Raw genomic sequence first — 25,332 nt, forward strand, 5'->3', positions numbered from 1 at the left:
CATTTAATGAATGGCTCGGATAATTTGTGTGGGACTCATGGTGGGTCCCACAAAAAAATCTGTGCACTTTTGTCTATGTGGGTTGACTGGTTCTTTCTTTAATATCGCTGTCCACACAACTACTAAACACTGATAGAAGTTCTGATAAATCAGAGTACTCGTAAAACATAAGAAAAAACACCCCACGTTTGGTGGACGAATATTTTTTTTATAACAGAATATCCAGGCCTACTTGCGCTTATCTCGACTAATTTTGAGACCTTAAAATTAACAACCGGATAAATTTCGAGTGGCTCTAAAGTTTGAATGTTTGGCCTTCGTGTAATTCGAACTAGCGGCTTCTTATGGACAAGCTTTGTTTTCTCATGCCTACTACGCCAAATCCATTGGAGTTTGGTGAACGAAACATTTCTGGACACCATCAATAAGAACGCATAATTCACATAATTAAATTAATATTGTACAAGTGGATTGGAGCACAATTGCTCTTGGATTATATATATATGTTATCCTATATAGCATGGGTCCGCACCAACTTTTAAAATATGGAAGTTTCATAACAAGAAAAAATAAGCATTACAATTAAAGAAAAGAGTATCAAAAAAAAAATTTAAAGAAAAAGTAATTCAACGTGCCAAAAATAAGCCAGATTACCCCTCCTTTACAGGCGACAATTAATATGGAGCAAAGCGTTCCCTTTTTCTCCAAGATTATGGTAAACTCTTTTTTTTTTTTTGGTGTAATGTAGGTGTTTCAAACCAGCTTGCGCGTATTTTGACAAGGAGATTATGATAAACTTGGGTTCTGATAACTGTAATGTAGATCGAGTGAAATACAGTTGGGCTAGGCTAAGGTGGTTGGGAAGGGGAAATATAGGACTTTGGTGTTCGGGTAAAGCAGTGTCCAATTAATTTTGAGAAATGATTTTGCCACTATTTTTTTTTTTGTTAACGCAACTCTCTTGCAAGTGTATTTTTACACTTAGAAGAGTGATGTTAACAAAAAAAAGAGTGATAAAATCAACAGCATTAATTTTCATTTATCATTGTCTTTTTAATCTTTGTAATTTTTATATTCGAAGATTAATAAAAAAAAATTTGCTTATCAAAAAAAAAAAAGTTGTGTCCAATTAGGGTTGGGCTCGGGCGGTCTATGAATTGGATTCGACAGTGAGGAGTTGAATAGGGGTAAAGGTGGAAGGTCCACTTCCTCCTAGCCCGGCTCCTATGCCGTCTTCATCCACTACTGACCTATTTACCGATTACCATAAATCCGTAATACCCCCTATCTAGAAATCGACCAAATTAACAAGCACATCTGCGGGAACCAGGCTTAGCAAGCCCAACACGTTGTAAGCATCGGACTAACACCTGTCAAAATATGTCAAATCTGGGGTCAGTGTCGGTGTATTCAGTTTATTGTTTATTCAGTTTATTGTTCAAAATATGTAGTGAGATAAAAAAGTGTCCTAAAGTTTCATTTACTAGTACTGATTTTTCAGATTTTCCTCGTTGCGCTTTAAAATAGGAAAAAAAACAGTAGGCCTAAGACCAATGGGGAATTGTTATAGCTAATGAAAAATTGGGTCTCCAACGAGGGATGGAAAAGAAGATGGAAAATAGCTTTGATGTATACGAGGATGGATATATCTATCCGTATATGCATCTTTTCATTTTTAGACAGCTCAGCAAAACAATTAATTTATCAAAAAAATGGACGGCCGGAGTATACCTAAGTCGCCTGAAAATGACCGGAAAAGCTTGTAACTTGCTGGAAACTGGGAATCTCAAAATCAGCCGGCTTGAAACTTGAAGCTTGAACATGCCGGCAACAAACTCGTCAGAGATTCGACGGAAAGAGGGGGTTTCACGGTTGGGGGTGAGATCGAGAGAGGAGAGAGGGGTTTTCAACGGGTGCGTGTGTGTTCGAGAGAGAGAGAGAGAGAGAGAGAGAGAGAGAGCTGATCGGTGGTCTGGATCTGGAAAGAGGGGAGGGTTTTGGCGTGGTGGGGTGTTCTGTGAGTGAGAGAGAGAGAGAGAGAGAGAGAGAAAAGAGGGGTTGGGTACTTGAATCTACACACCGAAAATAAATTTGTTTTCCGGTGGGGTTTTCTCTTTAATTAATTTTTTTTTGTAGTTGTAAGTGGAGTATTTGTTTTGCTCTTAAACATAATGATTAACAAAATGGAGTAACTTTTTATTAATGAATTAGTAGTTGAATTAATTTAGGTGAACTAATTTTTAATCACTTTTTAAAACTAAAATAACTACTATTTCTTTTATTTTTAATCCCACCAAAGAGACGGAGGAATCCAGTTATCCATCTAACTAATTTTAAATCATTTATTCAAATTAAAGTAATTATTCATTTCCTCATTTTTCGTCCCACCGTTGGATTTTCTCTAACCGTACTTGTAGGTATCACGCAGCACATCCCACCATCGGATTTGCTCTAACCTTACTGGAAGGTATCACGCAGCCCCATCATATCCACTATAACATATTCTATAAAGAGAGAGAGCCAGTGAAGCCCAAAAGTATAGAGAGAGAGAGAGAGAGAGAGAGAGATGACGATGAAGACGAAGGTGAAGGGAGAGTATTTGGAGAGAGAAGTGGTGCCGTTTCTTGTAATGGTAATAGTTGAAATCACAAACGTAGGCACAAACATAATCTTCAAATCAGCCACCAAAAAAGGGTTGAGTTATTTGGTCTTCATGTTCTACTCTTATGCCGTTTCCTCTCTCTTCTTCATGCCCATGGCCTTCCTCTTTCACAGGTCCCTCCCTCTCTCTCTCTCTCTCTCTCTCTCTCTCTCTCTCCACAAATAAAGTACTGATTTGGTTACCCATATACGAAAAAGACTTAATTTTCTGATTCCTGCGCAGAAAAACTGATTTGCCCCCATTCAGCCTCAACATCTTCGGAAGAATTTTTGGCCTAGCACTTCTCGGGTACAGATTATAAATTATGCTTTGATTAAACCCATAAATTTCTGGGTATTAACTAGAATCATGGTTATAGTTCAGCCTATGCTTTGATTAGTCCCAGAAATTTGTGGGTATCGAGTAGAATTAAACGGATCCAATTTCAGGAAATTCAATTTAATTTTTCTGTAAATTGTGATTGTTTTATTTTTTGGAATTTTTTTTTGGGAAGGACAGGTTTACATCCCAGATGCTTGGGTACAAAGGTATTGACATCAGCGATCCAACTCTTGGTTCCGCCATCAGCAATCTCACGCCAGCTTTTACTTTTGCCCTCGCCATCCTTTTCAGGTTCTTTCTTCATTTCCTCTGTTTTACTTTTTTGATTGAATTTATGTATTTATTTGTACATCTTGAAATTTCAAAAATAATAGTAAATTTTTTCTTGGACGGATGGTATGGATTTGGCTTTAAAAGTCAAATAGTTAACCTATTTTTTTATCTTTATTCTAAAAGATTTGCATTTGTTAATTTTGTGTTAAACTTTTGTGGCTTATTGATTCGTTTCGACGATATTAATTCGTTTCGACGAAAGGAATCGGAAAAGTATAAAATTTTGATCAAAACTCATAATTTTTTTAAGAAAACAAAAATAAGTGAAAAAGTTTTTTTTTTACTTATTTTTTGTTTTTATTCAAAAAATTATGAGTTTCGATACTTTTTTGTTTTCTCTCGTCGAGACGAATCAATAAGTCACAAAAGTTTGACGCAAAACAAACAAATGCAGAAAAAATTCAACTAAAGACCAAAAAATAAGTTGCTTTGACTTTTCAATCCAAACCCAATGTATCTCGTTCTTTTTCGGTAGCCGATAATGTTTTTTTTTTCCAAATGAAATGCATATGCAAATTCCCCTTCAAAAATAAAGAAGAATGAAAAATCCTCCTATTTTTATTTTTTGTGATGACTTATTTTTTTAGTAATTGAAATCACGTAATTGACAAGTTTCTTCCACTTAATATTTTTTTTTTCCTTTCTTTTTTAATCTGGATCACCTCTACTAATTTTGAGGGACCAATCTCACCGGTCACCGCCCACTTGTAGGGTCCCAATTAAAGTAAGAGCAAATATCTATATGGATTGACCCGAAAAGAGTTGATAGCACCTGAGAGGTTTCGAACATGAGACCTTAGAAATGAGCAAACCCCAAGCCCCAAGCCTTGGTGCGAAACCCCTGGGGTCCAATTTATAATCCTCCATTTTGGTCCAGTTTTGACGCTTTTGGGCTTATTTTGGACCCACATCAATGACCAAAACAGTTCATATTTTAAATCTTGCAAAAAAGTGTGTTTGACGTAAGAAATTAACCTTGATCAGATACCAATAGTTTACATTTGTTGAAAGAAGATAAAATGAACCCTCCAAACTTTCACTGTCCATTTTGTCCTGCACCGTGAATTATTAACATAGCTATAAGTGTCTAATGAAAATAATTTTGATCAAGAACATACTTTTTTGCGATATTCAACATATGAACCGTTTTGATTATTGTTGTGGGCCCGGAATGAGCCCAAAACAACCCAAAACAGGACTAAACTGGAGGATTATGAAACTTATCCGACTCTTTGGTTCGTTTTTTCAAAAAATTCTTTGGTGTACTAATTTTTAACCTCTTTTTTGTTTTTTTTGTTTTTTTTGTTTTGTTTTTGTTTTTGTTGTTGTTGGTTTAAAATACTATTAGGATGGAGAACATATCGATACGAAGTGCAAGCACTCAGGCTAAAATGATAGGCACCATCGTCTCAATATCAGGCGCACTCATTGTGGTTTTGTATGCCGGCCCACCACTTATAACTCCATCATCACCGTCCTTGTTACCCAACCAAACTACGATCGGCTCACCACAATCGGGTTGGGTCCTTGGTGGCTTCCTCCTCGCAGTTGATTATTCCTTAGTCGCTGTTTGGTACATTTTTCAGGTAATTCCAAATATCTTTCTTTTGCTTCTTTTGATACTTGGGTGAATATTTCTCAAGTAAAAGTACGCTTCCTTTCCATTTGTTACTAGTTTTAACTGTATTAGTTTGCAGAATGTTTGAGAATATGAGTTTCAAAAAGAAAACAAATCCGGTGCTGTTGAGCAGAATCAGTCTTTTTTCTTTTTAATAACTCATCAGGAGTATCAGTCATTTGTAAAAATTATGTCTATGAGTCTATCGAATACCAATTGACCTGTGATTGAATAACTTCTCTTTAGTTAACTTGATTTTGAATTCCAGTGTACCAATTTATTTGTCGATCAGTTTTTTCTTTCCGGATACTAAACATCATTGAAAGATCTTTTCTCAACCTTGCCAGGCACAAACAGCAAGGAAGTATCCGGCAGAGTTTGTTTTAGTTTTCGTCTACAACGTATGCCTAACTCTTATATCTGCACCTGTGTGCTTGTTCTTGGAACCCAACTCACACAAATGGGAATTAAGAGCTGATATTTCATTGGTTGCTGTTTTATATGCGGTAAGATCCCCTTGAATTTTCAATGTAAATAGTTAAAAGACCTTTTTTTGGGGGTAAATCAAGTCCAAAACTTTGCTTGAAGTGTGACTTTATTTGAATCGTGGATGTGTGGAGTGATTTATGCTGTTTTTCCAGGGTGTAATTGGTGCATCGGGCATTGTTGTCCATATATGGGGATTGCGCGTCAAGGGGCCTGTTTATGTCGCATCGTTTAGGCCTTTGTCAATCGCTATCGCAGCTGTTATGGGTGTCATTTACCTTGGCGATTCTCTCTACCTCGGATGGTAAATAATATACTCCTGCAAAAATATTTGTTTTGCTGATTCTTGACATTTTTTTTGTTGCAGTTTGATGACATTTTTTTGGCCATGTGTTTAACAAAGAACTCATTTCTGGGATCCTTAAAACCGAAAATCTTCATTCATTTTTGGCAATAAAAATTGGACTGGTCTAGCTGTAGTTTTTTGGCGTCCATTTTGTGATCACTTTTATGATCAAAATTGTTGATTTTATAGAGCTCGTCGAGAAGACGTATCATTATCATGCCAAAAATCATTTTGATCATTATTCAATCAGCATGATTTTAGTCTTTTTAGAACATACTTATCTTGAGAAAAATAGATTGACACAGTTGAATGAAACCCATTCAGTTCAAAATGATTTCCGATTAGCATCCCAAAAAGCAAAAATTGGACCGGTCTACTGTCTTGCAAAAGTGGAGAGGAGCCAGTTCCTTTGCAGAAAATGCATACGATACAACAGCAATTGCTGTTTTCTGTTTTTTGCAAACATTTTTTTGAAAAAGTGATCCAGAGTTGATTTTCTGATAATTACAACCAAACAAAATTGTTCTGCGGCTGTTGGCCTTGATTGTTTCGTGGTTACTAATATCATGATCCTTTTGATCTTCTGAATTTCTCGCAGCGTCATAGGAGCAATAGCAATATCTGTCGGCTTTTACGTTGTGATGTGGGGAAAGGTAAAAGAAGACATGATTGAGGACTCTGGAGCTTGTAGCTTGGAATCCCCACGCCCAGAAAGTGTCCCTTTGTTGAAATAATACTATGTGGTGTAACTCAAGATGGAAATCTGCTCTCTGTCACCCATTTGTGTCACTGCTTGCGCGTAGTTTGATGATTTGTATGTAATTGATGATTTGTATGTAATTGATGATTCGTCCGCCGAAAAAGGCCAATGGTATATATAGCCTTGCTCGAGTGGAGACGGATAATAGAGGAACATGGAAAGGTGTACAGAGTTTTTTCGAAAATGTATGCCCAACGTATTTGTGTTCACTACCTGTTTCGATGTAAATGGTTATGCGATCCATCGACATGTTCCAATTGACTCCATAATAAGTCCCTCGTTCCAGGTAACGTATGTTTGCAGGAAATCGGGTAATTTGGTTGCCTCCCTCTCATTTGGGTCGTTCGATCTTTTTCTCTGTTGGTCTCTTCATTATTTGTAATTCTGTATACTCTTCTTTTGGGGTTATTGGTAGGTGCGCGGCGTTAGAAGCTCACTTGATTGGTAGGCGCGCCGCGTTAAAACCTCTTCCAAATCTAATATGTCAGTTTCAATGCACAACAAATTGAAACCAGAGAGAGAGAGAGAGAGAGAGAGAGAGTCATGAAGTGGTGAGAAGAACACCTCTATTCCAAATCTCATATGCGAAAGCCCACTTAAAATCTGGAACCAAAAAAAGAAGGCAGCAAAAACAGCCCTTTCCTTGTACAACACAATGGGACCAATTGATCCTTAGAGGGCAATCCTGGAAAAGCGGACACTAGATTCCTTTCCCGACCCAAATCGGACACTAGATTTTGCGGAGGTGCCGATGCCCGAGAGGGGAATGAACGCAAAGAATCTAGTAGTACTCTAAGGATCAATTGGTCCCATTCTGCAGAGAGTAAAGGAAAGGCATCCATCCAAGATTCCTAAACCAAGTACTACTAGATTCTTTGCGTTCGTTCCCCTCTCGCATTGTGGCATCGGCACCTCCGCAAATTCATTGGTCTGTGGATCAAAATAAATAATCAACTGCTGTCGAACTTATCTTCTTTGCGAGCACTTCCACTAACCAACCAATGCAGGCGTCCGCTCACTGTAGGCCCCGACTCCACTTTTTACATGGGAGAAACAAATTTCTGTCCAAATTTTATCTTTAAAGCTACCAGCCATGACAATTTTGTCAGTGTAAAACTCGCCACCGTGATCCGTAGCCGCCATTACTGCCTTGTAATCATCCGAGGACGAGTCCTAACAAAAGTCCAGAAATAGTATCATCGGAGTAGGAATCGATCAATCGCTCATGGGAAAGAACTTTCTTGGAGCATCGGGTCATTGGATTCCAGAAGAACAACTCGTTGCCAGCATTTAAAAGCGCAAAAACCCGTTACAAGAGCCCCTGATTCTCATACCACAAATTGATTCTATATCCACCATTGCCTTCGGTTTAGGGAGCTCCATACTATGAGCCCACTCTATAATCCTTGAGTTCACCTCATAACATGCGCCATAAACCAATACATTGCAAGCGAAACCTTAGAACTCACATTCAGAAATTGATCCAAAATGCAGATTTTTATACATAAAAAATAAAATATGCTCTCTCAAGACTAATCTACAAAGTGCATTAGATATATTTTTTGTTCGGTAGGGAGTTGAAGAACGAGGACTAATCATTCTATAGTCCCCGAGCGGCGAGCGTAGACACCACATGGTACTCTGAATCACTCAGCATCACGTATTTTTGTGGGGTCTATGCATTTAGTCGTGAAACCCACGAGAATGTGTGGGGTTGGAATGTCCCAGAGCAACACGCGGCCGTGCACCACAAGAATCTGCGATAAGGCCGCTTGCAGAGGACGATGAAGACTAATCAAAAAGTGACCCGGCCGATTGAATGCCTCTCGATTTAGGGCTCAAAGGAGGAAGAAGCACAAGAGACGTTCGTTGGGTCTGTAATGTAAACTTCAAAGCGTGAATTGAATTGGGTAATTACAACATAAGCCCACTAAGTTTAAAAAGTGTATCGGTTTGTACCATTGAGACTCTGAGAGCATCTCCGGCCCTCGGCCAATTTTTGGATAAAAATTCAGTTTGGGTACGAGCATCTTCAATGACAAGACACAAATTTATCCTAAATTTGATCATTTTTTAAATATTGATTGATTGTCGTATGTGTAAATAAGAGATATATGAATTGATTGAACAAAACTATACGAAACTTTGATACAAAACTCCAACAATGTACTACAAAACTGGTAAGCTCCAGCGAATTAAGCTCGGGCGAAATTCCGATCGAGCAAAACTAGGAAAAGGTCGGCCAGCTCTAGAGAACCAAGCTCAGGCGAAACTCAGATCGAACAAAGCTCCGGCAACGTCGATTAGCTGCCAGCTGTGGCAACGTACAAAACAGGTCCCCCCTCTCTCTCAAAAGTACCATTCGGAAAAATGGGGATGGGTTGGGGTTGAGAATTACTACCATACAACCTTCAGATAACTTTATGCCTAAAATTTTGAGCATCGATTGGAGATGCTCTTAACTTTCAAATTCTTACTTTAGTTTTGTGAGTTTTTATTTTGGGTAAAAAGTTGAAAACCGTAAATGTCTATAAGATAATTAGAAATTGAGCCTCTAAAGTCAAATTTGAGAACTTATTTGCAATTTTATTCTTCCTTCCCATTCAAAGAAAAACAAGATGCATAAATGTGTTTTTGATAGAACCAAAAATGCAGATCAGTTTATGCACACATCAAAATGCGTAAATGTGAAGGAAGATAAAACAACTTTTTTGGGGTAGGAAATCACCCTCTCTTTTTTTCCTTTTTTCTTTTTAATTCCGTATTTGTCAGAGCACTTTTTTTGAGGATACCCGTAGCATCCACAATTATAAAGGAAAGAAACATAATCATGAATAAAAAAGAAAAAGAAAGATAATCGAAAGATGGAGGCCCCTGTTTTTGATGTAATGTTTTGCTTATCATTTTCCTGTTATTATGGAAAAAGCGAATGTACAATTTCTCTCTCTCTCTCAAGTACCATTCGGAAAAATGGGGATGGATTGGGATTGACAAATACTATACAACATAACTTTATGCCTAAAATTTTGAGCATCGGTTGGAGATGCTCTTGACTTTCAAATTCTTACTTTAATTTTTTGAGTTTTTATTTTGGGTAAAAAGTCGAAAACAGTATATGTCTATAAGATTAGAAATTGGGTCCTCTAAAGTCAGTTTTGAGAACTTAAAATGTTTTTGCAATTTTATTTGTCCTTCCCATTTAAAGAAACACAAGATGCGTAAATGTGTTTTTGATAACTAGTTATCCGAACCAATTTTTGCGCACTTCAAAATGTGTGGAGCACGCGCGCGTCATTTACTGTGGTATATTACCTTTTTCCAATGCAACGAGTAACGACCATCACCGTCCATCACCTCTAACACAGTTAATGCTTTTATGCAATTTACAAAAATAACCCTATGTGGAGCACTGTGTGTGTTCTTTTCAATTCTTTTCAACAACAGAAAGTCTTTGGTACAGAATTTTGGTACAGAATTTTGTACATAGATTTTTCGTGGGGCCTACTACGGGTTCCACACAAATGATTTGAGCCGTTCACTAAATGTAAAATATTTTTTCAAAAGCTCTCGCAAAAATTCAATTCAATCTGATACTTATAGATATTCGATCCAATCATCTAACTTTTTCATATCCTGAAATCTAAATAAAAAATTAAATGATTAGATCGAATATCTATAAGTATCAGATTGAGCTGAATTTTTGTAAGAGCTCTTGAAAAAATGTTTTACATTTAGTGAACGGCTCGGATCATTTGTGTGGGACCCGTAGTCGGCCCCACAAAAAATCTATGTACAAAATCTGTACCAAAATTCTGTACCCATAGACTTTCTGTTTTCAACAACTAGTGAAACTTTTTGAGAGCCGCTAGTTGTACAGATTTTGTGGGGCTAACTCCGAAAGTCATAAATAATTTAAGCTGTTCATTAAATTTAGAAACTTTTTCGAAGGCTTTTACAAAAAAAAAATCAGCTAAATTCGATACTTGTAGGTATTCGATAACTTTTCAAGATCCTGAAATTTGAATGAAAAATTAGACAATTGAATCGAGCTCCCTATGGATATCGGATTGAGTTGATTTTTCGCGTAACATTACGAATTCAAAAAAGTAATTTAAATTTAATGAATAACTTGGATGTTGGTGTGGAATCCCGAGTGGCCCCACAACGTGATCTATACACAAAATTTGTACAATTAGACTTTTGATACTTTTTAGACAGTAAAACAAAAGGAACACATCGATGGAACGTGTCATTTTTTATTCACCCTCCATTCCATTTTGATAGTCATTTGATAATTTTTTTCATCATCTACCCCGTCTTATCCTCCCATTCTATAAATCATCCACACAGAGTCAAATTTTATCCCTATATTTAATACCTCATCCAAATCACATATTATTTTATCCCCCTCCATAAACATCAAAATCGATGTGGGCCAACTCATTAAAATTAATACCTCTACTATTTTATCCCCTTCATATTTTTTATGCCCAATTTTTTACCTGCATCCAAGCCGGCCCTAAATACGAGAGAGAGAGAGAGAGAGAGAGAGAGAGAGAGAGCTAAAGGAATAGAAGGAGTGTAATTGTTAAATGCAGCCCGTTTCAGAATTTTTTTTTAAAAAGCACGTAATTATTTTTAATTTTTAAGTTTAAAAATAATAGAATTATGAAAATAATTTTTAAATTTTTTTTGGATCGTTTAAAAGATCTCATTGAAATCTAATGAGATATTTCAAATAAGATCTATATTACATATTTTTAAATTTTAATAAGTCTATTATTTTTTAATTTAAAAATTATAAATAAACACTCGTTTAAAAATAAATATTTATATTTAATTCTGAAACGGGATTATTTTTTCCCACAGCCGTCCGTATGTTTGCTGGAAAAGGATCTTTACTTATGACTTATGAGGGTTAGTATTGTCATATGTAGAGCAGAAAGTCTACAGCAGAGTTGGGACAATAATGACCATTGCTAAGGTCTGAGAAAGTACTTGCACAGTCAGTACAAAAGTACTAAAAAGTGATTGTGCACGGAATCAAGAGAAGTTTTTCCTTTCGTAATGGACATAGTGCGGTGGTTAGCGGAACCGTTTATATTACCTTAGTATCCGCAAATAAAGGATGCTTATGACCAAACATCGAAAAACCGTCCAATGAAAAGAGTATATTATTTAATAGCAATAATTGAGGGTTTTTTTTTTTTTTGATCCGCAGCAATAATTGAGGTTGATGTGCTTGGAATTGGATAATGAAAGGAAGAATAATCGAAAGATGGAGGCCCCTGTTTTTGAAGTAATGTTTTGCTTATCATTTTTCTGTTATCATGAGAAAGTGAATGTACCATTGGAACCACTCCAATATATGGAGTACTCAAATAAGTAGTTTTGGTCCTTTCGATAGGATGGTATGCATATTGTTTTGCTCATTAGTTACGCATATCAGTTGAGGATTTTTTTTTTTTTTTTTGTGGTTAAAGTTACGAATAGAGGTGTACAATACATCCTAAAATTGTTACAAATTTTTGGTTAGTTGCGCATTTTTTTGGCGTAAGTTACTCATATTTTGAGTAACCAAATTTTTTGTTGCCAAAACTTTTTGAGGTGTGTGCCATAGGCTTCTCCGTTATGGTGGAAGCTATGACTAAGCCAACGGAAATTTATTAAGTGCTCTTGGGGTACCTGCACCATCACGTGATGTCTTATTTTCCTCCATAATTATGTTCACGGAAGAAGTAAAAAAGAGTTCGGCTTCAATTTTGTCCGAACCGAACAAGAGTCAAGTTTGAGAAGCGTATCGCGACGGTTCCTTCTACTATATCCACTCTATTACTAGTTCGGGATCGCACATGTTCTCCCTATTCTAAAACTCAATTTCTCCCCTTTTCAATCTTTTTTCAAAATAATCTGGCAATCGAACACGTGCCCCCGGAGGTCCAAAGTCGTCTCTACCCTTCGGCCCTTTTAACTGGGGGTCAAATATTCTATTTGAATCAAAGATTGGGTTTTTGAAATTTTGAGTGGTTGAAATGAACAAGAAGGTACGACAAACCGCCCAAAGTTTCTTATTGGTCCTTGACAAGTTTTCTTCCTTTACGTTTTCCCTTCTTTTAGATAGTCTTGACCACTCAATTATACTATCAAAGGTCACCATCTTTAACTGCAGTTGGTCGGACTACCATGATTGAAAATTACTTCTTCTTTGTTTCCATCATTCATATGAAGAAGACAAAGAAACAAAAGAAAGGAATATAGGACACTGAGATTTGACATTCATGCCCAAATGGTAAGAAATTGTATTTTAAACTAACTGGAAAAATTTAAACGTTTCCCGTTTCCGTAATACAAAATATACGGAGTATATACTTAGGGGGTGTTTTCGGTAGTGAAAAAAATTGTAAATTTTTATTTATGGTTGAGAAGTTGTTAGGTGTTTCCGGTAATGAATAAATTGTTGATGTAACATCCCATATCGGGGAGTTACAAAATCCGTGGAATATAATGTAATGTCGACCGACTACTATTAACTTGAGGTTAACCCTTTTGAGCCACGTGGTTAGGCGAATGGTTAGCAGGTCAGCTGATGTGGGTTGTTACAGTTGAGAAATGTAAAGTTATTTTTCAATAGTGAATAAGTTGTTGGTAGGGTTTTTTTTTTTTTTTTGCCACAATGATAACAGATGTTATTAATAAATCAAAACGATACATCAATCGGGAGACTCGTCCCTAGAAAGGGGACCAAGTAACCACAACGGTGGGACTTCCGTCCATAGACTATACCCCAAACCACCTAAACCCTTGCCTGCCAACACATGAGCAACATTATTACCAATCCTACGAACAAAAGAAAAACTGCGACACTGAAAATTTCTACTCAATACTTGAATGTCATGAAAAATCACTTATATCTCTTGATTGGTCGCAACCTGGCCGTTAAGCATCTTCACTAACAGTTGAGCATCACTTTCCACTAGAACAGACCCCAAATCGAGTTTTAAGCCCAGCAAGACACCTTGTCGAATTGCTAAAGCTTCAGCAACGGATAAACTGGCACACCACTATGAAACTCCCATAGACGCAGCTACAAAAAAGCCTCTGAAATCCCTAACCACAATACCATAACCTGTTTTTGATGTAATGCTTTGCTTATCATTTTTCTGTTATTATGGAGAAAGCGAATGTACCATTGGAACTACTTCAATATATGGAGTACTCAAATAAGTAGTTTTGGTCCTTTTGGAAGGGAATTGGTTGTTTGCTATAGTACCTCGCTGGTATGAGTGAGGTACGGCTCCTTCGCTTCGGTTATTTTTCTCTTTCCCACTTTGAATCTTGCAACTTTCAGAGCCGGACTGCACGACAACAATGGCAGAAACGAGATCGGCGACGGAAAAATTAAACTCCACGGAAATGATGGCGGCCAAATTGAACTCGACGGTGGCGGAAACAAACAACTCGACGGCGGCAGTTGCGGCAAAATTGTTTGTATGGGTTTGTGGGTTTCGCTGTCATTTTCAATTTGTGGGTTGTTGGTTATCAATTATTTTGTTGATTTGTGCTATCGATTTGTGGTTTTCAATTTTGTGGTAGAGAATATGGTTTTCTGGAAGGTGGTTTTCAGTTTGTACATAGATTGAGGTTTGATTTGGGAGATGGTTATCAACTGGGTTTTCCGAGAGAGAGAGATATTGTTTAGTGATTGCTTAAATCTTTGGGTTTTCCGATGGGTGGAATGAATTTATCGATGGGTTTTTCGGTGATTTTGGGAGACTGGATTTTGGGATTTATTTCCTTTGCATAGCCCAATTGCCTTAGTTGTTGGGTACCTCAATCATTTGGTGGCTAGCTAAATTTCTAGACAATTTGCTTAGAAATAACTTGAGACTGTTAAAAGATGCTCTTAAAGAGAAAGAAAGCCATTTTTCTTGGAAGAATTTGAAGAGAGAGAGAGAGAGAGGAATAGGAATCACTCCATTATTGAGTGATGAAAAGTGCTCATGCTCATAGTCTCGTACGCAACGCAACTCGGAGCATTGTGACAGCCGAAAGGCATGGGAATGGCACACGCCAAAAACAATGTAATCCTCCTATGCACTAATAGATTTGGGGCAGCTGGCCCAAAGAGACCCCACCTCCATCTCAAGATTATTACTATTCAGACAGTTACGTCTACAAAATATCAAAAAGTTGGACATCGATAACCGCGTTATTGATAAATTTATCTTCAAAGTTAAGTTTTTAGAGCCATCGTCGCCGTTCAGTTTTTGGGAGAATTTTTCGGTGCCGAGTGGATATGTCTCACGTGGTGTCCGCTCGGCACTTCCGAACCGTTTGATACACTTTTGGATGGTTCAAATTAAAACATTTTCTCTCCTCTCACCCCTCCTCTTTCTCTCTCTAAATCCAAGCCGTCCAAAATTGCATTGAATGGCTTGAATTTGTCGAACGGACATCACATGATACCCACCCAGCACTGAAAAATTTCTTATTTTTCGGAGACAAATTTGATAAGAAAGTATAACTATCAATAATGTACTATTGACTTGATTTTTTTAAGGAATGATTTATATGACTAATGAATTTTTCGAAAGTACTGATCAATAACTTCAAGCTTTTTGGACATGACTACTCCCTTGTACCCGAAAAGGAATCTAATTCGGTTGAGAAAGCCAACTGATGCTTCCCCCATGCATGATTGAGAACATGTTTGACTTTGTTTGTCTTCAGAGCAAATTCACCACAGGAAAATGAAATTGACAAGTACTCTTCTTTCGCATTAACAATTCATTAGGATGGAGTGGTTTGGTGAGGAAAAAAAAGACTTAGGCTCCGTTTGTTTTGGCGTAAAATATTTTTCGATAAAATATTTTACCTATTTTTCGGTGTTTGATTGTGTAAAAAATTAAGAAAATATTTTACATGTAAAATATTTTTCATCAATTGAATGAAAATGACTTATTCTTAAATTTTTCGTAAGTTATTTTTCGAAATGAACCTACTACCTTCTACTGCAATTCTCACTGCTTAGTTTCCTTGATCGTCAGTCCTGACCCACGTTCAATTCCAATATTCTCAGATCTCTCAACCGTTTAAGTCCCTCGCCCTCTCTCTATACTATTTTGTTGATTTCTGAAAATATTTTCAAGTGCCAACCAAACACCAAAAAATAAAAATTTGAAGTTTGTTTTCTGAAAAAATATTTTACATTGTAAAACATTTTACATTGAAACAAATGGAGCCTTAGAGTTTTCCTTCTTGCAAGTGGCTACTCTCCGGTTTCTGGGAAAACTAGACGGGTCCAATCCAGCCAATTCGGGACCGTTATCCTTGTAGAGCACATCGAGAGTTTAGACTATGCAAAAAAAATGACATGGATCAGATATAAATGAGAAACCCATTTACCTTTTGCTGAATGTGTTTGAATCAGGTTCAAATGATCCCATCTTCATCTCTTCGTAAAGTAGAAGATGAAAGGAAACTTATGACCCAATAGCCAAAACCGTCCAATGAAAAGAGTATATTATTTAATAGCAATAATTGAGGTTGACGTGCTTGGAATTGGATAACGAAAAGAAGGATAATCATCATGATAAAAAAAGAAGAAGAAGAAGAAGAGGAGGATAATCGAAAGATGGAGACCCCTGTTTTTGATGTAATGTTTTGCTTATCATTTTTCTGTTATGTGTGCCTTAGACTTATCACGTAGTGTCTTATTTTACTTCATAATTACGTTCGTGGAAGAAGGAAAAAAGCGTTCGGCTTCAATTTTGTCCGAACCGAACAAGAGTCAAGGAAGGAAAAAAGAGTTCGGCTTCAATTTTATCCGAACCGAACAAGAGTCAAGGAAGGAAAAAGGAGTTTGGCTTCAATTTTGTCCGAACCGAACAAGAGTCAAGTTTGAAATTTTGAGTGGTTGAAAAATAAAAATTGATCCTCTCTCTCTCTAGACAACTCTGAATCAAAGAAGAAATGAATTGCCACCTAATTGGATTGTTTCTCTTCTTGTGTGTTGAGACTGTCGTGAGTTTTTCCCCAATAGATAGATGAAAGAAAGAGCAGCACAAAACATGACTGGTTAACGAATAACGATAAACCGCCCAAAGAATCTTATTTTGAACTATAAAGTTTGACAAATTTTCCACTCTTTAGCACGCAATTACTTACTATCAAAAGTCACCATCTTTAACAAGCGAAAGTCGCCAATGGACATGTAGCCCAACGACACTTCCTTAGTTCTTTCACATGAAAGGCGAGGGTTTAATTCTCGCCACCAGTGTGAGTGCTTGGTATGATGGCTGATGCCCTTTGAATTTGCCCCACATGTATGCCGCTTAGCGGTACCATTTTCTCATCCTTTTAGAAATACTAGGTTCGGCCACGTGCAAAGCACGAAAATTATGTGCTCGTTGAAGAGGATTTACTATTTTGTTTTAGGGTAAAGATTAATGTTGTTTTTTATGATGAAGGTGGAAAAATAAACTTGAGGTGATAGAGAATTGCCATTTGGATGCTCGTGATCAGTTTGGGAAATGAAGAATTAGCTTTGCAGTCGAGGAAATGGCAATGGTTGGGAGAAGAGTGAATACAAAATGGTAGGCAATGATTTGGAAATCTGGATTGGTGAATACAAAATTTCCATTTTTAAAAGGAGATAAGTGAGCTAGGATAATAGACATTGTTGCAAATTATGCACATCAAAAGATTTGCTATAATATCTATTATGTTACGAGATTTTTTTTATAGGCAACAAAATTTTATTAATAACTCGACAAAAGGTACATCGAGGAGAGACTAAATATAGACCACCAAGAAAGAGGTACTATATAGGCATGAAGGGAAGGAAAAGAAAAGAAAATAAATTACATTCAATGGAAATTGAATGGTTTCCAACGGTCAGACTATAACATTTCAGGAGCAGCCTCATTAGATCATGAACTCAATAAAATGATCTTACATAGGACTTTAGTAGAGCTCATCTCTTCATCCAGCATAATTCCATCAGCATCAAATACAACAAAAGTGATCCCATTAAATCATGAAACCCCAGCAAATTGATTTACAGCAGAATTCATCAATAATGCAGTAATAGTTCAGCTCATTATTCAGCCATGTCTAACAACAATTGGAGGATCAGCATTTGGCGTGTAAATAGACATAACTCATAATGTCATTTGCCCAGCATTTGTTAGCCCTCCCCACGTTTGGGAGTTGGAAAGAGAGACATAGAACACACCTAAATATCATGAATTCAACGAAAGGAATCTTCAGCAAGAGTTCAGTATAAATCAGGTCCTTATTCAACTCAGTTCCATTAGTAACAGAAGGAGTAAAAGTGCTTAGCAAAAAAAAGGAGAAAGCATTCCCATTAAATCATGGAACCCAACAACCTGATTTCCAGCAAGAAACATCAACATTGCAGCAATAGTTCAACTTGTTATACAACAATGGCCAATATCAATAGGAGCATCAACAGTTGGACAATAAAACATGCTTAGAAAGCCAATAGTAATCCAACTATCTTTTAGCCCTCCCCACGGTTGGGAGTTGTAAAGAGATAATGGCACACACGTGAATATAATAAGCATTTGGATAGTTGAGATACCGAAATTCTGAAATTCTTCACGAATCACCACCTGCAGGAAATAACAGCTTTGCCTCAATTCAGGTAAGGCCCACACTTGACTGATACTCTTTAGCCCTCCAAAGCTGTGGAGCTGAAAGAGTATTGAATTTTCACACAACATCTTCGTGACTTCTTGTCCATAAATTTCAACTTTCATTGACCTCATTAGCCCTCCATAACATCTAGGATTTGAGAAGAGGACTGACATCCAGTACGCCTCTTAGACCTCCCCAAAGTTGGGAGTTGAAAATAGGAAAATACCACACCCGCTCAATAGGTACAAAAGGACCAGCAGTAGGTGTAGCCCAAAGAATCCATATGACTGTTAGCCCTCCAAGAGTTGGAGTTGCAAGAACAAAGAACAAGTCATTCAACAACCACATCAGAAACAGCATCAAGGGAGCATACCACAACACCAATATTGGAGCAGCAACACTTAAAAGTTACAAAGATTGCAGCACAGCCCTCCGAGAGTTAGGATGAGAGCAGACAAGAAGACACTATAGACTCCAAAAAAGGAAAAACCACAAAAGAAAAAGACTGTAACACACAATAGGGGACAAACACCACCTCACACTCAACCCAGCAACAACAAAGAAAGGACCAAAAATAAGAACACCAACCCCACCATCCAGACACACGCCAACCCAAACAAGAGAGCTAACCTAGACCCCTAACTCCAAAATCAATCCAAACAAAGCAAAGGGAGAAAAGAGGATAACACCTAAAGCCCAAGACTCAAGACCCCCACCACAGCCCCACCTAGAAGACCCAGACCCAATCTTTTCTAAAAAGCCTTCTCAAATGATATTGAAGCAGGTGGATCTATGAAAATTATGCTTTTCCCCACTCTTTTTTAACATAGTAATGCTCTGTAATGAAGTCTCTTTATAAAATCCAAACTTCTTAGTAAAATTCTTCATGGGTATGATTAGCTGGATTAATAATGAATTTCACTTAGCAAGCTCAAATGTTGGGAAATTAAATTTTATGAAGCATGGATACTCTATTTGGCCTCCATATCAAGTATCGTATCCGTATTGAATACTGATACTTTCGGATATTTTGCAGATATGTATCTAATACGCTTTTTAAAGTATCCTGCTTTTAGAATTATTTTTGGGTATCCCGATACGTTTCAAATACTTTCGGATACACTTTGGATACATATCTGATATGTGTTGGACATGCTCGGATATGTTTCAGATACGCGCGAGAGTAAATATGCTATTACTTAAAATATATGGGTTAAAATTGCAAGTAGGACTATTTTTTCCTTTTTTCCTTTCATGCTTGTTTGTCGGAAGGTCTCTAACAAGCTCAAGGTGGTGGTTTTAAGTGTGTTGGCAGAATTTTTCATATTCCTTAACGTAATCCGGTCATATTCGTGTGTCCAATTGAGGGCTCAAGAGATTCTTTGACTCGGTTCAAAAAAAAGGAAAAAAAAAGAGAAGAGATTATTGACCAAATTATTGCCATGAGAAGTACGAATTTTAACCTTGATGGATGAATTACCGAAGCTGGCAATCGTTCTTTAGTGCAATATACTATAATGGCACGTAGTTGCTACTTCTCAGGTCGGTTTGGATTGAAAAGTTAGGTAACGTATTTTTTCGTCTTTATTCAAATTTTTTATCTCCAGCCCGAAGGAAGACAGGAAAAAAGAAAGACCAAAATATCACGGAATTCATCCCAACCATCAGAAAATTGCTGATTCACAACCTTTACTGGCCAGATCCTATATCCAGCAATCAAAATCCATGTTGCTGAACCAGCAGGCAGGAAGTATCGCCGAAGCCCCTGTGGCAATCACTGCAAACAAAACCCAGCCATAACTAATCAGTCCAGAAATGCACATATGCAAGATATGCTAGGAACAAACAATAGCAAGACAAACCTGCACAACATTAACAGGACTGGCATGCGCCAAAAGCCAGCAGCTGCCTACACCTACACAAGAAAGCATAAAGACCCAACAATATCGAATAGAGGAAATGCAAGAAGGAATGAATACGGAGCGCAAATGCATAACAAAAGGCTTGAAATTTTAAAAAATGCACATGTGATCACTATTTGAACGAACCAAAGGAGCCTGCACACGCACCTTCTTCGCTACACTGCAAGAAGGAATAGTACACAATGCCATCCAGCCATGCAGCTAATTGGAACTTAAAATTCCATTCCAAAGTGCAGGTTGAGGGCGACACACCATGGTACTCCTCCTCAAGAAAAGTATCGCAGGGCCTATGCGTCATGTGATTTCCCTCACCAGGAATGGCAATAGCACAAATCACCTTTTCTCCCTGAGCAGTTTGCAAATAATACACACCTGCCCTTGCAAAACCATTAACACCATGGCTAATTATGTCCCACCGAACAAATGGCGCATGCATGACCATTCTAACATAAAAATCCAAAACTCAAAATTAGCTACAAACGAAAACTCAAAAAATGCAAGCTAAAAGTTCAAAGCAAGGCCATAAACAAAAGCATTTTCTTTACCTATGACACAGTGGCTAAATTTTTTTAATGCAAGAGCACCCAAAATTGAACAAACACAAACTGAGTGAGCAGACAACAAACATAGACACAGAGGCACACACAAACCAAAGGCAAACCAATAACTCAATGCCTTTATCCATCCACAAAAGAGCACAATTCAGCAATGAACCGAAAAAATTTAGCAATAGCACTCTCTCTCTCTCTCTACAAAATTGAACAAACACAAACTGAGTTAGCAGACAATAAACATAGACACAGAGGCACACACAAACAAAAGGTAAACCAATAACTCAATCCCTTTATCCATCCACAAAAGAGCACAAATTCAGCAATGAACTGAAAAAATGCAGAACACTAAAGAACATGCATGACCAATGGACCAAAACAATAGCACTCTCTCTCTCTCTCTGTAGATCTTTCGAAGGTGCAAGTAAGAAGCCCTAATTTCAACTGAAATCCTTGTTTCTGGTTAAACACTACAAACAAAAGCATTTTCTCTACCCATGACATACTGGTTTAATTTTTTTAATGTGAGAGCACCCAAAATCAAACAAACACAAACTAAGTTAGCAGACAACAAACATTCATACAGAGGCACACACAAATAATAGGTAAACTAATGACTCAATCTCTTTGTCCATCCACAAAAGAGCACAAATTTAGCAATGTGAACTGAAAAAATGCAGAACGCTAAACAATATGCATGACCAAGGCCCAAAACCCTTGTTTCGAAGCTGCATGCAATGAGCCCTAATTTCGACGCAAACCCTTGTTTCTGGTTACGTACTTATATAAAGATCTAATTATTATTTGTGATTTTTTTATTCGGCTTTTATGCATTGTTGAACTCAGTATCTTAAAAAAAAAATAATAATAAGGGCCAAAACCCAAAGTTCGCAAGCACGAACCCAAAAACCAAGCAAGAATCCCCAATTTCAACAACAAAACCAAGTAAGAAGCCCCAATTTCAACCCAAACCCTTCTGTCTGGTTATGTACTCAGTTAATTCACACAAAGATCTAATTAGTATTTGCAATCTTCTTTACTCAGTATATATGGATTGTTGAACTCTGCATCTCAAAAAAAAAAAGAAACCGAGGCCCAAAACCCTAAGTTCCCAAGCGCAAATCCAAAAACCAACAGCAATAGACACCTCCCCCAAACAAGCCCACCGGACAAACCACAGAGCATAAAGAGAAGCACGAGATAAGGAAATCGAAACAACAAAACCAAGCCCAGCCCGGACAAGGCACAAAGCATAAAAAAGAGCATGAGAAAAGAAAACCAAAACAGCAAAACCAACCCTGGGCACTAACCTCTCGGCCACCAAGAGAAAACACTACCACACACACGGAATCCAGCAAATCGCCCTCTCTCTCTCTCTCTCTCTCTCTCTCTCTGTCTGTCTCTCTCTCTCTCTTTGCAGCAGTTATGCGAAAAGCAAACCAAGAAAAGGAAGGGTGGGAACAAACACGGGAAGAAGTGAGGGACATGGGACAACAGGAGCCGCGTATCTGGCTGCCAAACGAAAAGTCAGAAATAGCCTCAAACCCACAACTAAAGGGATTTCAATCGGGGGGATAAATGTGTCCGAAATCGAAAATTGGGCATCTGAAAAACTGTTTCTTTTATTATAACGGTTGGATACAGACAACCAGACAAAAGATATAGCATAACGAAATACACACAAACCTAAACTGGGCTTTAAAAAGTGAAATGGCATCTGATCAAATTCTAATGTTACTTTTGCTCACTTGCTCATGAATTATCTTAACCAGATTCCAACACCATTCAACATCAATACACATGTCTTTATATTTTGTTCTTTGCTATATCTGCTAAACCCCAAGCTTGATTTCAATTTTCCAATTAGCCATATAAACTGTAAATCCATATATTATATTACATAGTCCAAAAAGACCACGTGTTCTTAATACCTCTTGAACATACCACTATCATCAACACATGACCAAAAGCCAAATAATCGGTGACAAACATACTAATTAGGAAATCAATGACTAAACCCAAAACCAACAGCACTCAAGAGCAGATGATGTCGACTAACAAATCAATGGCAAAAAAACCCAAAATCCACAACCCAAAACTTTAACATAAGTTCACGTACACAGCTCAAACCTAAAACTTTCGGGAAAACGAAAACACACCTGTGCTAAACCCAACCCAGCAACAACAAAGCAACAACCATAGCCACAAATCCAAGCTAAACCTAACCTAGCAAATCCCACTGGACGCAACAGAAGCAGCCACAAAAAGCAAATCCACAGCAAAAAAACCCAAAATCCACAACCCAAAACTCTAACATAATCTCACATACACAGCTCAAACCCAAAACTTACGGGAAAACGAAAACCAGCCTGCGGTAAAAAGAGTAGCACAAAACAAAATCCCAAATCAAATCGCCCCAAAACCCCTCTCTTTCTCTCTCCAGCTGTCCCACAAAAACCAAATGAAAAAACGAAAGGCACAAGGAGAGGGAAGAAACAAAAGGCACAGGGACAGGGGAGGAGCCCGGAGACAAGCGAAAAAAGGGGAAAGAAAAAAAATAGATAAAACGGGAGAAGAGAGAGGAAGAAAGACAAATACCTGATGGTGATGCCGTTGATGGAGTAGAGAATCCGTGTGGCGATGCGATGTAGCAGTTGTTGATCGGAGGAGGAGCAGAGAGCCAGCAAACAGAGACAAAACAGAGAGGGAGGCGAGAGAGAAAAGCTGTAAAAGAAGCAGCCCAAATGGACGCACCGAATTCATCACGAATCCCGCGGGAAGGCCAAACAGCGACACCTGTACACAGGCACAAGCGGCAATGAAATGACCCAACTACCCCCATACCCTGGGCAATCCGTTAAATGGGCCAAATTAAAGGGTAAATTCGTCCAAATTGAATTTAGGACATCCGAAAAACTGCCTCTTTTTATATAACGGTTGGAAACGTGAGAAGGCAAGGGAATACTATGAAACAAAAGCATAGGGTTCATAGCAGATGATATATAAGCAAGACTACCTCCATTGCTTAATATTCACCGTTCAACATTTATATCGTCCGTCTTGGCAAATAATAGTCCCGATTTTTTAACTCTTCCCTGAAAGAGTTTGTTAAAATCTGGACCGTATAATTTTTGACGGTAAAATTGAGAGCGGTGGGAAGAACAATGAAAGTTGAGCGGTGGGCGTAGCATTTTTTATGATATATATAGATCAAATCAAACCCTGTTTCAGTGTGTCGGTTTTGATGTCAGTAAAAGGTGAGTCTTGTGGCAATAGGAAGGAGGAGAATGAAGTAAAGCATACGCAGCATATATATGAATGCATAGAGTATGATCCAAGTTAACAGTTTCACTTTCACTTGACGGATTGATCACCTATAAGAATAATTGAAATTGGGGTGCCTAGGCAGCCTAGCCTCCTCAGATCTTTTACTATTGTTATTTAATGGTAGTATATCTCAACAAATGTATTGATCTATGTTAAGAGCAAACATTGCCTATTGTGTATGCCTCGTAAGTGGGTGGTGCCGCGGTGGGACTGATCCCTCAAATTTAGTTAAGGTGCGCGTAAATTGACCTGGCCACCTGAGTTATCAAAAAGAATATTACTTATCGTGACAATAATCATTTGCCTATGGTGATGTGCTAGTATTTTTTTACATTAAGTAGACATAACTTACTAAATAGCAAATTAGCAATGCACGAACACATAACTGTCCGATGTCACACATTGAATATTTTTAAATATAGGTCCGGCCTCGTGCGAGGCACGAGAATCATGCCCGTTGAAGAGGGTGTTTCTTGCCCGTTGCAGAGAATGAGTGAGTGATTGTTGCAGTTGCAGTGCATGGTCAGGGAGATGAAATTGTGTACCAGTCGTGTGTTGCTTTCAAGAAGAGCAAAAGCCTTACCTGAAAACCAGACAAAGGAAGGATGGCATGTTGTTGATTATTCTGTGCGTATCGATTTGAAATCAGAGCAAAATCAAATTCAATACTCTTGTAATTAGTTTGTCTCCTATGACAGTTCAGCATTGAAGGTAGAGCTGGTTCAAAGATATGGCAAACTGGATTTGTTCGTAAAAAAAAAACACCAACTGTAGTTGATAAAAAAAAAAACACCAATAATCTGTACAGCAACTGCACAACTGTTTTGGGATTCCCGACACACCAAAACAAGAACAAGAAATATGAATTGAAAAAAAACAAGGAGAAGTGGGTAGCCATTGAAATAATTACAATAGTTTCGAACCTCTCCACTAACTATAAAATCAACTCTTGACTGCGAATTGCAACTTGATTTACTGCTCAGCATCGACAAGAGGTAACAGACTCACATGTAAAGCCCCAGAACCAAATCACATTGAGAAGCCCAAGAGAAATTAGTTGAATCTTGATTGAGAACTACTCAAACAAAACAACAAAGAAATGTCCATTCAACGAATTGTGTTTTCTAGTCTCACCTAAGCAATCACCTAGATTGTGATTGGAAGCTTATCTTGGCCTTGGTATTTCGGATTCTCCTTTATTATGGGCATTAGACTGATCAACAACTAAGGTTTTCGTCGCAATTTCATCGCTAAAACTACAAATATGGCAACCTGCAGCTCCAGAATTATATCAATATCGACAGTTCAGATCGTAGAAGTAGGAAATTTTACTGGGAAAATGTTC

The 25,332-nt window shown here is 37.7% G+C and overlaps 2 protein-coding genes and 1 long non-coding RNA gene across 7 annotated transcripts; 1 reads left to right on the forward strand and 2 right to left on the reverse strand.

The window, feature by feature from the left end:
* Window positions 1-425: 425 nt before the first annotated feature.
* On the reverse strand, window positions 426-2,145 carry LOC131304084 (uncharacterized). Its single transcript, XR_009192301.1, has 2 exons — window positions 1,732-2,145; window positions 426-1,370 (listed from the first exon to the last, which is right to left on the reverse strand). It is a non-coding gene; the product is annotated as an uncharacterized LOC131304084 (long non-coding RNA).
* A 331-nt stretch (window positions 2,146-2,476) lies between these two features.
* Window positions 2,477-6,735, forward strand: LOC131302745 (WAT1-related protein At5g40230-like). 2 transcript variants are annotated; one of them, XM_058329552.1, is made up of 7 exons: window positions 2,477-2,775; window positions 2,885-2,950; window positions 3,161-3,274; window positions 4,665-4,902; window positions 5,282-5,440; window positions 5,576-5,724; window positions 6,365-6,735. In XM_058329552.1, the coding sequence occupies exons 1-7, from the start codon at window positions 2,567-2,569 to the stop codon at window positions 6,498-6,500; spliced, it is 1,071 nt and encodes a 356-aa protein (XP_058185535.1). In that variant the 5' UTR covers window positions 2,477-2,566; the 3' UTR covers window positions 6,501-6,735. The 2 variants fall into 2 exon arrangements, with proteins under 2 accessions (XP_058185535.1, XP_058185536.1); XM_058329553.1 differs by lacking the exon at window positions 5,282-5,440 and having other exon boundaries at window positions 2,489-2,775.
* A 10,677-nt stretch (window positions 6,736-17,412) lies between these two features.
* On the reverse strand, window positions 17,413-24,621 carry LOC131302746 (uncharacterized). 4 transcript variants are annotated; one of them, XR_009191895.1, is made up of 5 exons: window positions 23,259-23,560; window positions 20,257-20,481; window positions 20,050-20,102; window positions 19,875-19,964; window positions 17,413-18,162 (listed from the first exon to the last, which is right to left on the reverse strand). XR_009191895.1 is itself a non-coding variant. In XM_058329556.1 (5 exons), the coding sequence occupies exons 1-5, from the start codon at window positions 24,368-24,370 to the stop codon at window positions 19,962-19,964; spliced, it is 510 nt and encodes a 169-aa protein (XP_058185539.1). In that variant the 5' UTR covers window positions 24,371-24,621; the 3' UTR covers window positions 17,413-19,961. The 4 variants fall into 4 exon arrangements, 2 of the variants coding, with proteins under 2 accessions (XP_058185539.1, XP_058185537.1); XM_058329556.1 differs by adding an exon at window positions 24,340-24,621 and having other exon boundaries at window positions 17,413-19,964; window positions 23,259-23,456; XM_058329554.1 differs by having other exon boundaries at window positions 17,413-19,964; window positions 23,259-24,157.
* Between the last annotated feature and the right edge of the window lie 711 nt (window positions 24,622-25,332).

This window comes from Rhododendron vialii, chromosome 10a, assembly GCF_030253575.1.
Source record: "Rhododendron vialii isolate Sample 1 chromosome 10a, ASM3025357v1".
In the NCBI taxonomy this organism is placed as follows: domain Eukaryota; kingdom Viridiplantae; phylum Streptophyta; class Magnoliopsida; order Ericales; family Ericaceae; genus Rhododendron; species Rhododendron vialii.

Bases quoted from the DNA above. Each gene is read 5' to 3' on its own strand.
- LOC131302745 (XM_058329552.1), top strand. From the start codon at position 2,567: ATGACGATGAAGACGAAGGTGAAGGGAGAGTATTTGGAGAGAGAAGTG. The intron at 2,951-3,160 runs GTACAGATTATA...TGGGAAGGACAG, and splicing joins TTTGGCCTAGCACTTCTCGG to GTTTACATCCCAGATGCTTG. The intron at 3,275-4,664 runs GTTCTTTCTTCA...AAATACTATTAG, and splicing joins GCCCTCGCCATCCTTTTCAG to GATGGAGAACATATCGATAC.
- LOC131302746 (XM_058329554.1), bottom strand. From the start codon at position 23,502: ATGGGGGTAGTTGGGTCATTTCATTGCCGCTTGTGCCTGTGTACAGGT. The intron at 20,482-23,258 runs GTATTTGTCTTT...TTGCAAGGGCAG, and splicing joins ATCAACGGCATCACCATCAG to GTGTGTATTATTTGCAAACT. The intron at 20,103-20,256 runs GTGCGTGTGCAG...TTTCTTGTGTAG, and splicing joins CTTGCAGTGTAGCGAAGAAG to GTGTAGGCAGCTGCTGGCTT.